A 15735-nucleotide genomic window follows, 5' to 3' on the forward strand; every position below is an offset into this window, starting at 1 on the left:
ATTAGATGTCATTACTGCAATGAAGAGCAAAGCACTGTAATGCATTCTATAACTGCTGCCTTACGACAGCAGACGTCTTCTTACATAAAGGCAGATGTGAGAAACACAAGGTGCCTGATGAAAAGCCAAGCTACCAGAGGCACTATATGTGGGTGTTTGTATAAAACATACCCCTGTCCTGGGTCAAGAGCGATGGCCCGTGGATGCTCCATGCCTCCAGCAATCAGTGTAGTGCGCATATCTCCGTTAAGCTTGGCCACCTCGATCTGGTCCAGATTGCTGTCGATCCAGTACAGCTTCCCCGTGATCCAGTCCACGGCGAGACCTTCCGGGGTGGCCAAGCCGTGCTGCACGACGACCTCAATCCCCATCACCCCTGAAACAAAATTGACAACACAAGAGCATTGAAGAGGAACCTCACAAATCCTAAGAAAAGCTCTTTTGTATAAAAAGATGGCTTTCTACAGGTTTCCTTGAAAGGATGGTACAAGGCTTTTCAAACTATGTTTATAATTCAGCTGTTTACAATTATTCTCAGATGCCAGGGCTTTTATGTATGTCTCACAAAAGTGAGGAAAAGGTGCAGCTAAGAGGCAATTTCTACAGCTCTGCAGAGGGAAATAAAGGTAAGAGCACCCTCTGAATGTGCTGCCACCCACAAAAATAAATACAGAAGTTCTGATTCATCATTTTATGATGGGGAGATACTGTACTACAACAGCTGAAGACTTCCAGTCCTGAAGTATTTTTCAAGTTTGGTCATCCTGGGATAAATTATCAAGGATAGGTGATATCAACCGTCTGTATCAGAGCTGAGTGTGTGTAAAGGCAGGAGAATAAAACAGAACATTATCACCGTTAGTGTCTTAGACTTCCCTTACAGTTGCTCTCGTAAAAATGAGCAAAACATGACTCTCTAGCCGATACATCACAGCACAGCAGCCTTTAGATACATAACAAATCCCTGTGGATGTCCTTGTGTGTGCAGTTATATGTGTGTGTGTGTGTGTGTGTGTGTGTGTGTGTGTGTGTGTGTGTGTGTGTGTGTGTGTGTGTGTGTGTGCGCGTGTGCACGCATACCACCAGACTCCGAGAGTCTTCCCCTGTAGATCTTATCCTCCACCACATCTGTCCAGTAAAGCAGGCTGCGGTTAAAGTGGAAGTCTAATGCGATGGTGTTCCTCAGGCCGGGCACCAGCAGGCTGTAGTCGCGCTTGTGAAGGTCTATTCGTCTTATTTCATGCCGGATTGAGAAAATGATGAAAGCCTCAAATGGATCTAGTGAAGAAGAGACAAAGGAAAGAACCGCTATGTTGTTTTGTTTTTTGTAAATTGACAATGTGTGAAAGCCTGTATTGGACATTGTGAGAATTTATTTCACTCGCTTGCAAACTGTGGCCGTCGTCTTCTTTAATAAGAGTTTGACTAATGTGTATCAGTGACTACATATGAAGCTATAGCACATTTTCTGGGGGTTACTATTGCTAAATGTTAAAAAAAATAAATAAATAAAAATACATACATAAGTAACAATATTATATGAAAAATAAAATTAACCATGATTACCATAATATGCTTTTATATGATGTGCATTTTTGAAGAGGTATTAAAACTGTCAGGGTTTGATACTGAACAACTGTCACTTACATTTAGTGTGTTCTGTGCGGTGCATTTTGTATTATTTAGATTTGTTTATTTTTCATGCAATGTGCTTATTAAACTGGTCAGCATTTATTGTTTTACAGTGTGCCCTCTAAATACAATTATTTCACCCTGGGGAAAATAAACAGACATGAGATCAGAGAAAACCCCTATTGCTAGTTTCTATTACTAAAATGTGTCCAACCATACCAGGAGATATAAATGAGCTTGTTAACCACCAACTATCAAAGCTCCACCGAATGATAGGAAACAGCTTGCCTTCTGCCCCACCATGATTATTATGCAGTTTATTATGTTAGCAAAATCACAGTCCTTCACATTCTTTATTCAAAACCTGCAATTTTGAGTTGCCTTTTTTGCTTTACTATTAATATCAAGCCCTTTAGATAACTGTAATCACCATGTCTGTGAAGAAATGTTATCGCAGTAAGTTCTGAAATAACACACTAGAAGACTGCTCCCTGTTTCATGGAGGTTGTCAAAGCACAGTCCTTTGGTTTTCTAACAGGGTTAATAGCAGAGACATTTAACTGTACGTAAGTCTTGTACTGCATATAATTCTTGGAGGCCCACAGTGACAAAGGGAGCAAGAAAAAGAGACATTACAGGCCTTTGTAACACGGCAAATGTAGACATGTCTCAAGGGAAATAGTGCAGATATAAATAACAAAATTATTGAAGGTTGAATTACATTTGTCAGTTAGAGGATCCTGTATTGTTCACACTTCACTGGGACACTTGCACAGAGCGGAGTCAACATTAATGTTATTGGTAACAACTATGCTGTCTGTGCAAGTAAAATTTGCATTGGAATAAAAACAATTGAGCCTAATTTGCTTCCGTATATTTCTTTCACTCAGCTTCCTCTGAGCTTGACGCCCCGTGTACATGCTTTCAAACATATCTCATTGTTTTTATACCGCAATGTGGTGCACATTTGTATGTACCAGTTGCAGCCAAAAACAATTTGCAGCCAAATACTTTGGGAATCAACATATTACATTCTTTCATTTTCGGAAAAAGTAGATACATTTCTAAGTAGTCTCTTTTGAGAAATCAATTTTGTAGGGTCTCTAAGATGTTGCTAAATCTAGTGACAAGTCATAAAGCTGGCAAACAGCGCTTGCATACTGAACTTCTCTGGCCTCGCCCACTGAGGTTTAGCTCAATCAGTGAGATTATTTCTGCCTCCAGTGCAGCTCCTCCTCGGAGAAATGTTTATACAACTAAAACTTAAACTCTGCCACACATGGAACTTTGTACACAACCCACACAGACACACACACACACACACACACACACAGACACAGACACACACACACAACCCACCCACACACACACACACACACACACACACACACACACACACACACACACACACACACACACACACACACACACAATTTCAGAAACTGGCCTTTTTGTGAGCCTTATCTTTGCAGCACTCTCCACTAAATCACACTTTAGGGAACGGAACTGTTTGCACACAAATGTAATTAAAACGGTGTCCTTGCTTCAATGACATACATCAGTGTTGGAACCAAACAAGCTGCAATGCTCCCGGAGAAAAGATTTGTACTTGCCATTTTCCCCGAACAAATCTTTTATTACTGAAATGTAAAAACGAAACGAAGCAGTCGATGTGTGCTCGGGGCTTCACAAATAATCCAATAACACCTTTTTTTAAGATTAAACTGGAATGTTTGTGTTTCTATGCAAAATTTATGATTTATGATGAAGCTGTACAATTCCTATCAGCTTCCAGGGAAAACTGTGTGTTGTTTTGTGTGTTAATGTAAGATTAGGGCTACGACTGCCATCAATCTTCAAGTGAAATAGAGACGCAAGTAATCAAAATGAGGTTCATAAATCTGAAAGTGACAATCCAACAGCATGTGTGTAACTATTGTTATTTCAAGCGCTTCCAAGCGGTCTCATCGAATGGAGAATTCAGTAAAAGCAATCAAAATAGCGTAAAGTTTGAATTTATAATGTGGTACTAGTCTGGTGAAACAGCTGTGCTTATGTGGAATCAGGCCTGAAGTGAATATATGAAAGGCTAAATGCAGTGACAAAGCCCCCGTGGTTTGAGAAGGGCCTCGGTCACTCAGTATCAGTGCAGATAAAAACAGACAGGACTCGTTGCAGTGGTGCCTCTTCAGATTTAAAACTGACTGACCTGACAGTTACTCTAAATCAACATCTACGAATATCCTTCAGACTACCTCTACTTTCTCAGACATAAATAACAGATACTTTCAGTTCAGTAGTTTGACTTTTATTGTTTTCCTTTTCACTTTTTAGTGTCCGCTGTGCCAGTAAGTTTTACTTGAAACTCATTTTTCACCAACTCACTAACTCTGCGGCAATGGTTTCAACTCAGAATCAACGTTTGAAGAGGTACACCATGCCTAAGAATAAAATACTGCAGTCACAACCCCGTAGCCTTACACCGCCGCGGCAGCCGAAAGCAGCACTGAAACAAACTTTAAAAAGCTGGCTACTGTTACCTGTGCTGTGACAGCTGTCTCCGTCTGCGTCGAGCATCCATCCTGGATAACAGGAGCACTTCACCGTGGTCTTGTACTGCTCACACACCTGGCTGCACTTGAGGTGACGGCTGCAGTAGTCCACCACCTCACACGTCTTGTTACTTGAATCCAGGTGGAGCCCAGGGGGACAAGAACACACGACTCCTTTCCCCGGTGCCACAGTACACTGGTGAGTGCAGCCCCCTCGGGCGACGAGACACAGATCTGGGGTGACGAGAGGCCAGAAATTCTTAGAAACTGTACGGAGACCAAAGGAAAAACTGAGGTTTAGAGCATTTGGAAAATATGTGCGGTAGTTCTGCATGATTCTAGTATATGGCTGGCTTACATGCCCATTACTTGCCAACAATTGTATGAATTCAAAAGGTTTTATGTTTTAAGCATAACGAATCAAGTATAAAATACATTATTTTTTAACATAAAGCTAGAGGTCATAAGTCAAGCAGGTGTTAATAATCTGATGATAAAGATAAAGCTGCTGTATAATGAGCAAGCCTTCATACGGCAGCTTGTGTGGATTCAGGTGGGACTTTTATATGCATCACTGCTTTAAAAATAAAACAGGAAAAAGAACATTATGCACAGCTCCTTTCAGAAGTTTTATAAAGACAGACATGCCTTGACTTCATGTTCTTTTATCTTGTTATAAACTTGTTATTCTGCCCTACACACCTGATTCTTGTTAGAAGCCGCCGGGTCAAGATGGAAAAGAATATTGGTGAAAATAACTCCAGCCCGGCTTCTCGTTTTCCCATTGTGATTATGACTTTCTTTTCAAGGTGTGCAAGAACAAAACTGCAGTCTCTCAACATATGGGGAAATGGACTGTGTAGTCAAGGCTGCTAATGGCGGGTGGGAATCCTGCTGAGCTGGTGCAAATCAATCAGACCCTCAAAGTCCCTGTGAACACAACCTAATTGTCTATGAGGACGCAGAAGCCCTCTTTTAAGCTATGATAACACTTGAGGGTCCTAGTAGGACCCCCCTGAGGCTTGGTTAGTGATGCTCTAGAAAATGAACCTTCATGTTTACACTGCTCAATTTAAGAGATTAGATGGCAAGGGCTAGTCACATGGGAACTTTTTCTTCCCTCTGAAGACTGTTGGACAAACACTTAGACATTGGCCATCATTGAGGGCAGAGTTTTCTCTATGTTTTGTCTGTTTTATCTCTGAGTCAACGGGCTATAAGCTGCACAATGTGAAGGAGAGGATGTAGACGGACTCCGCTGGGAGGGTGAGAGTTAGCACAAGTGCCTCAGTAGGTAACATATCCTCCAGGTGAAAGCTGGAAAATGTGTTTCAATGTTTCCAATTATTTTTCTCTTTTCTTTTCCAACTCTAAGCTGGTATATGCTAAATGATGAGAATTAAAGTGCTATATTTAAACAAAGATTTCAATGTCATTGATCTATTTGTCATTGTTGTCTTTAGCATCCAACTAAAGCTTCAATGCTTCTATCCCTGTAAAAAAATGTCAGTTAAAGTCAAACACGGTGGGAGCATTGCACCGTCCAAACTTCAAGTATATGGAAGTCATTATTTTTGACAATTTTTCTTACTTTTTCCACTTAAAAGAGATTCTCATATAAAAATGTCCCTGTAGGTTAGGGTTGGTTAAGGGTTTCAACATGACAATGCATGAAATAAAACAACTGCATGTGCTACCTTTTTTTAGCCTGCAGAATCATGACCTCAATCAAATCACAAGCAAACAATCAAACCCATCAAAAACCTTTGGGACGAATCAGTGCCCAACATTTAAAACAGCGATGGCTGGTACGGCCATTTTGTATATTAGGGCAGATATTATTTTATATCTTGCAGGATGACAAAACAAAACACAAAAAGACTATATGTGCAAAGACAAGACAATTATTACCACAGATGGGTCCTTCGTCCGAGCGGTCGGAACAGTCTACTTTGCCGTTGCAGATCTTATCCGGTGTGAGGCAGACAGAGGTATCGTTGGCACAAGGGTACTTGGGTGGCTTACAGACAGCAGACTCACAGGACTCTTCATCGGAGCGGTCCTCACAGTCAATGTCTCCATCACAAACCCAGCTTTTTGTGATACACTTGCCTGTAGTAATGACAAGCAGAGGCAGACAAACGTGAACTCTTTCAAGCACTTTTGAGTATTCATAACATTTCACTATAGTTCCGGCTATGTAATTTTAGTAACTGATACTATTATTTTTATACATATGATACAGGATTCGGAGATAAAGATCCTCACCAGAATCAAATCAGATTTAATTAATACATTCAATACGTATATCTTTCGCTTTTGGATTAGACTAGTGTTTAATTTCTCAGTTCATTTCCTCACAATACACACATGACAGCGATAATGCCAATAATGCTTCACAGAGGGCCACCATCAACAAACTCCCTCTCAGTTTCCTGCTAAATGTTCAACTTGACAGAAGATCAGTATTCCCCACGCTGATACCTGCACTAGAGAATAATTTGTATTTCTCCCACTGGAGTAAGAAAAGGGTTCGTGGAACCACTGACGAGCCGAGGAAGAAAACAACACAGATCCTGGGATTTATCAACATTTCTCCACTCTCCCAGGTGACGCTTGTATCGTAGCATATTCCAATTTAGATGTTTTTTCATCAAAACAATTCATAGCATTTTGAGATCCCACTGGTTTGTGCCGGTTGCCGCATCAGTGCAAACTAACGTGGGAGGCTGAGGCGACTGCTGAGGGCATGTGGATCTTGTGTGTGTTTAGGTGTGTCTGTACATTTGGCTTTATCTCCCTTCTAAGCTTTCCAGTTGTCCCTATCAAAATAAAGTCACATGGCACTGTTGATTTAACCCTTCATGTTCTTAAACGCATAATGTAATGCAGGCGTCGCCAACCTTTTTTTTCCTCTGAGAGCTACTTTGACAAAATTAAAGTGTCTGAGAGCTACTCGTGTTTAGTAACATCTATTCACATAGCTGAGCTCCACCCAGACCAGCTGAAGAAGCTTCTTTTATGAAACACATACATTTACACACATTTTGTATCACAACAGCATGTGCTTGCTTTTTCTGCATGCATTTCCTTACATTTAAATTGATAAAACTCACACTGCTCACATCTGTCGTAGAAAACATAACAATGTTATCACTTGCTTTACTTATCCTTATTTTCTGTCTGTTCACATCACTTCCCTTCACATTCCCTCCATCTTTAGTTCACATGCATGTGTTATGTATTCACTCCTTTCTACAGTTAATTAGATGGCTGGCACTGCATGGAATCAACAAGAGAGGTGTATGCTGGATTGCATCCATTTAAATTAGGGTTAGGGTTAGTTATTTAAATGTTCATCTGTCAGTCTTGTTCTGAAATTAGGTGTAGCTTTGATCTATCACTCAGTCAGTGACAGGCACTCGCTTCACAGCTCTGGCCCCGCTGTTGCGGTCCAGCAAAAATATTGTATGCATGTTTTTTACCAATTTTATGAGCACCGGTTTCTTTTCAGCTGAGTGTTAGAGTCTGCTGCGTTTGCAGGCACGTTTCGTCGCAGTTTCTGTCCTGTGTGTTTCATGAAGGGCGGAGCTCAACCTGGCCTGTACCCACTCCCACTCCAAGAGGAGATTGTCCACTATTTAATCGATTGAACTGATAGCATAGTTTGGAGAGGTTCAAAAATAATTAAATAAATAATGAACACTGCATATTGTTCAAACCTTCAATGAGCTACTCAGAAACAGGTAACGAGCTACTGGTTGCTCGTGAGCGACAGGTTGGAGACCCCTGATGATTACATCACCACCGCAGTTACATCAATAAAACTGAGTGCCTTCCCATGCTTAAAATATAGATGACACTTGGGGAGCAGAAATTTTCCATTTTATGTGTAATCAAACTCAGTCCAACACTGTTTGTGGTAATGTACATGGACTGGGGGGTTAATCATTTGTGTAATTGAATTAACCAGTCTTGATTCCACCAATTTCACCTTGACTGACACAGCAAAAAAATACACAACTTCAACCTGATGAGTTTTGAGTGTGTGCATCTGTAGACCCAGAGGATGGGCCAAAGACTTCATTCAGTGAGTGGAAGGCACAGAATAGGAAGAAGTACTTATTATTTTGTGTGTGAATTCAATTTTTCATATTCTTTACAAATAGAAAAGCTCACTGAAGTTTCTAAAAGTTTCATCTTTAATTCAACAAACATGCAGCATAACAACAGTTGAGCATACGACAGAGCTGGTTAACTTTTTTTTTCTGAAGCTGGTCCCTCTTCTGAGCATGACTGAAGATTTATTTGTAAATAATGAATGAGTAAATTCACAGATGTTCGGGTTTGTTAATGTTAAGACGAATATTGATATGCATAGAATTCTGTAAGCATGCAACCTCCATTTAACTTCATGTGAATTAATCAATCTTAGATTCACTTAACAGTCCGGTATGAGGCTGGATCAAAAAGTTCAGAGACTGATCCTGTTGCGCATGACCTGAGCTCAGCCCCATTATGTGCACAGAGCAGTTGGGAGCTTCAACCACTGTGAACAAGTATTACAAGTTACGTCGCTTGATCAAAATCAGCACCTAACTTACACTCCTTTTGGAGCAGCTATACATGCGCAGAAGCAATTTCACCATGGAGCACAACAAATTTAGTTTCCAACTCAGGAAATCTGCAACCGAAACCCTTGTAATTGCAACAAAGCAATAAGCCGGGAGAGGTGTTTTAAGTGACATTTCAAGAGGGCCAAAACGTCATTGTTCAAGACCGAAGGAGGTGCAAATTAGGTGGATTTTCTTTGATATCGTGGGGTTGTGCACCCTGAATTCATCCCACAGGGTCGGTCTGTCAACAGAGATCTACTTTGATGTTCCGGGGCGCCTGAGGGGAAACCATTTGGTGCAAATGATCTGTACTATGGTGTGATGGCACTGTGGCTTGTTCATAGTGCACTGAATGTAAAATTGCCCTGTTTAGAAGTTAAAACGGTCTCCAATTTAAACTTCTCAAAATCTCCTCCTTCTAAATTCCAATACATTTAGGGAGAGCGATTTGATGGTTCATTTTATTTAAAGAACTGTGCTCCTGGATACAATATCTATGATTGTACTATCACTTTGATTTGATTTTTGATTTTGATTTTATATACTTTATTAATCCCCGAGGGGAAATTTCTTCTTTATGTTCAGCTATTCAATGTTTGAGTCAACTTATACTTTTTCCAAATGGACATGGAAACAAATGAACATGTGTATGAGTTATGAGTGGCTTTTTGTTGTGTTGTTGCATTTATGAGCAATGGTCGTAAGAAAGAACCACCTTTGTGTGTTTTAGTAGAGTACCATATTCCCTACCTGTATCTTTGCAGGTAAACTTGGCCTTGGGGTCACACATCCTCTTGGTGCCTTCGCAATCTTTCTCGTCACTCCCATCCTCACAGTCCTTGTCTCCGTCACATCTCCAGCGTTCGGGGATGCAAGTTCCATCTGTGACACAGTGGAATTCCTCTCCACTGCACTCAATCACAGATGGCAGCACTGCAACAAAAGCAATTTAACAATTAATGCTTCGCAGATCCATACAGCACAACGATGCAGGCAAAAGCACAACAGTAATTCTCTATTATTTAAGACATCTTTTACTGTTTACAAATATTTATGGTCGCAAGCAGGGCATTTGGCAGCTATAATAGGTCAGTGAGTTCCAATGAAGGAAGTTGTTTCACAAGTGTTTAAGGTTTATGTCTCCAAGATGTTTCTGTCTTGTTTAATGGCGCTGGTCAATATATCACCAGTGGAGGTTTCATTTCAAATGAAAGCAACTGGTGAAACTGCCCTATAATGTTGTACAATGTGTGTTACACTGCAAGTATTGGATACAGTGGACAATGATAAGAAAATGTACATGCTAAATGGCAGTGAGGAACACGTTGCATGATTTCTATTTTTTTCAGAATTCTAAGCCTAATAAAACCAAGAAAATAACACCAAACAGTCTGTATCATCACGATGCATTGAAAAATGTTCAGTAAAACATAATAATGATTTAGATGTGATTAACCGTTTGCCTCATAGTAAAAAGTCAAAGCCAAAAAACATTTTTTCCTTAACAGCTGAAGCAAAGCTAAGACAAATCCCAGCCCCCGGGGGGGAAAGCAGAATCAGACACGGGGGAGGGTAGAAGCCAGCAGTTCCTATCAGGAAACGGTTTGATGAATAGTCTACACATTCTACTGACAAGCAAGTGAGCTGTGAGTTTTCTAGGAGCTTGCATGAGGTTTCTGTGGTAATTAGATTAAATGATTCAACTCCTCATGGCAAAATTCTCCAGAACGGAGACTAGATAAGATTCTGTCTCACATGAGTGTAAAAACAAAGATAGCGGACTCATGCAGATTAATTGTTAAACTTGTAATTACAAAACCTACATTTTAACACTAATTTGCGTTGCAAATAAAATAATTTGCACAGTAAAACGGATATAAGGGCAACTCACGAAGGTGCTACCAGACAGCTCTTCTGTGATGACATATGACAGGGTAGTTATAAATACACTGACTTCATAATACCAATCATTTGTTGTAAAACATGAATATCAACAAAGCTCGTCTAATGCTGAAGGGGACGTGTTAGTCATGCTATCTTCGGTTTATCTGACTCAACACTTTTACACAGCACAGCCTTTTAAAAAGTAACGTAAGCATTCTTACACGCAGATCCCCCTCTGCAGGTCGTGTTCTCATCGCTGAAGTCACCACAGTCGTTGTCACCGTCACACGCCCAGTGGTCCGGGATGCAGCGTCCACTGCTGCATTGGAACTGGGTGTTGGTGCAGGACTGGATGCAGCCCACCTCGTCGCTGCCATCTCCACAGTCGTCATCTACACACATGCACAAAACACTCGTAAAAGGTGTGAGCACACAAACATGTATGTTGCTGATAAGTGTGCTCGAAAGGATGCTGCCCTCACCTGAATCACACTGCCATTTCACATTGATGCATCGCCCGTTGGAGCAGCTGAACTGAGTGAGGGGCTCACAGGTGGGGAAGGCTGAAAAAGTTTGCATAGAGATAAACATCTAAAATACACCAAATCCAATGGAAATCCAAATAAATATGTGCACAAAAATTCAACAATTGGAATCTGTGGTTTAAGAAATTTAACAGAAAATAGCATTCTCCATGTCCACGTAGCAAAATATACACCAATGTGCTTTTTAATCATCATCTGAGTTAGTTTGAAAAAAATAAATGTTTATAAATAAATAACTCCAGTCACATTGAAAATGGCATAAAGAATGTAGAAAATCCATTCTGTTGTAGCGGTTGCTCACACAGATTCAAGGTATAGCTATTGTGAGAGTCATCTCTAACTATACAATAATTTAAAATGAACCAAACAGAGTCTATAAAACCTAAGCCTTTTAAGTAAAATATATAAAGAGTTTCAAAAGCTCACTAGCAGTCATTCTTTGGACACCAAGGGTGCCTGTAAATCTTTAATGGTGATTCATTTGGTAGTTCCTGAGATATCTGATTCTGGAATGAAGTTATATGTGCTGATCACATTATTATAGTTACTTTAAATTAAAGGAGCAGTGTGTGTAGGATTTAGTGGCATCTAACTGTCATATTGCAGATTGCAACCAACTGAATACCCCGCCCCTGACCTTCCCCTGACCCTCCCCTTTGAAGCGTTGAAGGGAATCTACGATGGCTGAGAAACTCACAACAAATGCGAGAGAGCCCGTGTTTAGTTTGTCCAATTTGGGCTACTGTAGAAGCGTTCCATAGAAGAGGAACCACTCACTATGTAAATATGAAGGGCTCATGCTACGAAAACAAAAACAGGATTCCTCATAATCTGTTTCTGCCAACAGATTTCCCCAAATCCTCCATACAAGACCTTTAAAGTTATGATCCACAATCTAAATTGTAAACGTCGTGCTAAATATTTGCCACATTCTGTGTAGGTGGCCCTGGCTGAAAGTTGAAAATAATGTGAAATTCCTTTCCTTAATTCCTTTTGATTAATGACTCATACTAAAGGGAACTTTGAACAGTAATGTTTTATTCACAGTAAGTTATGTTTCCACATTTTATCTTTTGATCAATGTCTCCAATCACAAAACTATAGATTTAAAAACATGCTTGGCCCTGAAACAAAATGCAATCTTCCCACAGACAGCAGCAACCCAGTGGCCACGTCATGGTTGATGATTTTCATTGTAAGGCAGATGATACAGAATATGTTTATATGTATATATTGTAAACATTTAGTCATTTCCACATCTGTAGTCACCCAATATCTCATGAGCTCATAAACTATTCTGGTCTACATTAAAACATCAATATTCTTTACCAGTATTGCAGTAAGTATAGGAATACAGATCTGACTGCATTTTGTGGACTGATGACTTTGTCAGAATCGACATTAGTATTCCCATCAGATACCCGTCTTGTTTCCGATTTTGAGATACTGTATATACTGGGTGCCTGAAGCATTATTGACTTCAGTATGAAATGCAAGTCTACATTTGAATTGATTTGTTGGCATCTGCTGCTACTGTCTGGAATACCTTAGGCACTGTGGAGGAGACATATTATATCTTTATCACACAAGTGTCTTTGACAGTATATTTCCTTCAAATGTGTTCGGTCTCACTGACAGCACATGACTTGCTGGAATTTAGCATTCTTAAAAAATGAAGCAAGAACATGCATAAATAATGAAGGTTTCAAGTAAACAGTGACTGTTGCTAAAAATGAAACACCGGCATCCATAAATAATGATGGCTTCAACTAAACATAGAGCCCAATAGAAGACACTGTGTGACAAGTACTAAACTACTGACAAACAAAATCCAAATTAGTATCAATCTCTAAGGCGGCCACCGCTGAGCTTCAGGTGTTCCAAAACCCACAGTAGCTCCACTGAAGCTAAGTGAGCTGCCAGAGCTGCATGCTAGAGTACCTACAGAGAAGTAAAGCCCGAGGAATCTCAAACAACAGTGTGTGAGAGAATATGTTTTGCTGCACAGCTTGATTATGATTGAATGAAGCCAAGCATGAACTTTAATTACTGCTTACACCCTGGTTGTTTGTGACTGCGTATTGAAGCAGCTTAGGACACACAAAGGGAGGCTGAGGCGATACAGCACAGAGCAGCATTTGGCAAACATCAATCACAGTTAAAGGCTGATTTAATGCAAATAGTGATTAAAGGGAATCTTAAAACCTTTACCCCCATCTTTTAAATGTATGCTGGTAAGTCATCCACTTTAACTTCACTGCTGAAAACATATTTTGCAGCCCCAAACACTCTTTCCCTTGCATAATAAAAGGTTAAATACGTCTTCAAAGAATTCTAAAAAGCTCAGGCAATCATGGCAAGTCATGTATTTTTTTTTCTATTTATGTTTTCCAAGATTAATCCACAACACAGACTGCAACTTTTACTAAGTGAAGCTGACAGATTGTATAATACTACTGAGACACGACTTAAGAACAGTGAACCACTGTACAAAAGTATGCAGTTTACTCAGCACCACCCCTCTAAGCTGCTGCCATCCGTGAGGACATGTCTAGTTCTTGGTCCAAAGAACACAGCATCAATAATTCAGTCATAAAACTCAAATGAATAAAGTAATGCATGCGAAAGAGACAAAATATTCAACAAGTCACAAAAAATGATAAGCAGCTGTGAGTAGCTTAGTGCCTCAGTGCCTAGCAAGGACTGCACTATTAGATTTAAAATGTTTTCTTAAGTTTCTCAATACTTTGTTTCAAAATAACCACGGAAACAGTTTTAGATTGACTGGTAGGTTTTTGTCAAATCATCTATCAAGACACATCAGTACCTTCTATTAGTTTAACAGTTGCTCTAAATAGGAGCCCAAGGTACATTCAACTACAAGTATAAGTAGCAACCAAGTTGCGCAACCTTTTTACTTATTGGCCTTGGTACAAGCACAATATAAGCACAAACAGAGCACAGTACAGTTATGTGCATTGAGCAGGTGGAAGCAATAACTTCGGTGAGTAAATATTCCAAGTTACATTGCTGGATCAACATCAGCACCTGTGCAATACAAGTTTTTGTGACAATGGACTTTGTGCATTTGCATTTTCACTACGTACTATAGCAGAAAGCGCACACCAAATTTTGTGTCAAACTTGGGAAATTGATGACAAAATCCCTTGACATTTTTCAGAAATCCTTTGGCAACGAAGTAATGAGATGAAAAACGCATATCAGGTCAGGTATTCATCATGGTGGGTTTTCTTTGACATTTGTAGGGTTTTGCACTGTGAATTTGTCTCCCAGGGTCAGACTGTCAACAGCGATTTCTATTGTAATGTTCCAAGGCATCTGGGGAAAACATTCGGTGCAAACAACCTGAACTATGACACCGTGGTACTTGGTTTCCCTGTAACTACCCAATTATTGCCCCAATTATGGGGAAAGTTATGGTATCATACAGTTATTATACGTAAATCATTCTTTGGGGATAGATTGACTTCATCATTTGGAGACTATGCATATTGGAATAGGCATGGGATCACCAATACCATCCACAAGGGAGCAAGAATATCTAAAACACATTTCATGCCACTCCATCCCAAAGCTGTTGGAACATTTCATCCAGATGAAAGTAGCGACCCAATCAACCAACCAGCAGACATTGCCATCCCTCAAGACACACCATTGGTTGACTAAAACAAAATCCTTTGCCTTGACTTAATGTAATGTCCTGACATACCGGTGTGTGTTATGTCTTTCATACATCTACATATAGTGTGTCTTGGAGGCTGCCTTAGCCTACACCAGTAGGCAACTAGCTGATGTCACCTGAGCCTCCGTTTTATCAGCCCCAAATAAAAATAAATATATCCAATTATTTTCATAGTCTGCATGCTGTATTGTTCAATCAGCAGTGTAATTTTATAGCCCTCACACATTTTTAAGGTACAGAAAAAACATCACACTCACTGTAGCTTTAAATATACCCAACTAGGACATACCATTATCAACTGTGAGACATATATTGTTACAGATTCCTCTAGACACCCCTGTTTGTCTTACATTCATGCATTAAGTTGTTCTATGCTGTTATCTTGACCAAACAGAGTGAACACAGATAGCCACATACACACAGAATGACATTTGAATGGCTTGTGGTTAACAGTGATTGTGTGACTCACTGCATGATATTTCATCCGACATATCCCCACAGTCGTTCTCCCGGTCACAGCTCCAGCTTTGAGGTATACATCGTCCGTTTTGGCACGAGAACTGGTCGGCTTGACAGGGCTGGGCTGAGAAAGAAGAAAGGAGCCACTTAATTCAATCACACCTGCGTAAGTCAAAGCAGAATGTGAGCAACAACTCTAATGATCACTAGATCACCAGGATGTCAATGTCCAGCCAGCGCAAACTCTTTATCACTCAATCACACAGGAGAGCAACGAGTCTGACGGCCATGGAAAATGTGCTGTTGCTTGATGGGCCGTCAGTTACATGCTGGTGTTCATGCAC

The 15735-nt window shown here is 40.1% G+C and overlaps 1 protein-coding gene across 7 annotated transcripts in view; it reads right to left on the minus strand.

Moving 5' to 3' along the window:
• The window catches only part of lrp1bb (low density lipoprotein receptor-related protein 1Bb), a 257657-nt gene that overhangs the window by 98326 nt on the left and 143596 nt on the right, over window positions 1-15735 (minus strand). For all 7 annotated transcript variants that reach the window (XM_069154744.1, XM_069154740.1, XM_069154738.1 and 4 more), the window contains 8 exons: window positions 15402-15515; window positions 11167-11247; window positions 10906-11076; window positions 9551-9733; window positions 6096-6296; window positions 4173-4418; window positions 1081-1278; window positions 172-376 (listed from right to left, as the gene is read on the minus strand). In XM_069154744.1, the coding sequence (XP_069010845.1) occupies window positions 172-376; window positions 1081-1278; window positions 4173-4418; window positions 6096-6296; window positions 9551-9733; window positions 10906-11076; window positions 11167-11247; window positions 15402-15515 (1399 nt within the window). The remainder of the gene's footprint in view (window positions 1-171; window positions 377-1080; window positions 1279-4172; window positions 4419-6095; window positions 6297-9550; window positions 9734-10905; window positions 11077-11166; window positions 11248-15401; window positions 15516-15735) is intronic.

This window comes from Embiotoca jacksoni, unplaced genomic scaffold (genome assembly GCF_022577435.1).
Source record: "Embiotoca jacksoni isolate LCO1_2020_lvr unplaced genomic scaffold, fEmbJac1.0.p SCAF_2, whole genome shotgun sequence".
In the NCBI taxonomy this organism is placed as follows: Eukaryota; Metazoa; Chordata; class Actinopteri; family Embiotocidae; genus Embiotoca; species Embiotoca jacksoni.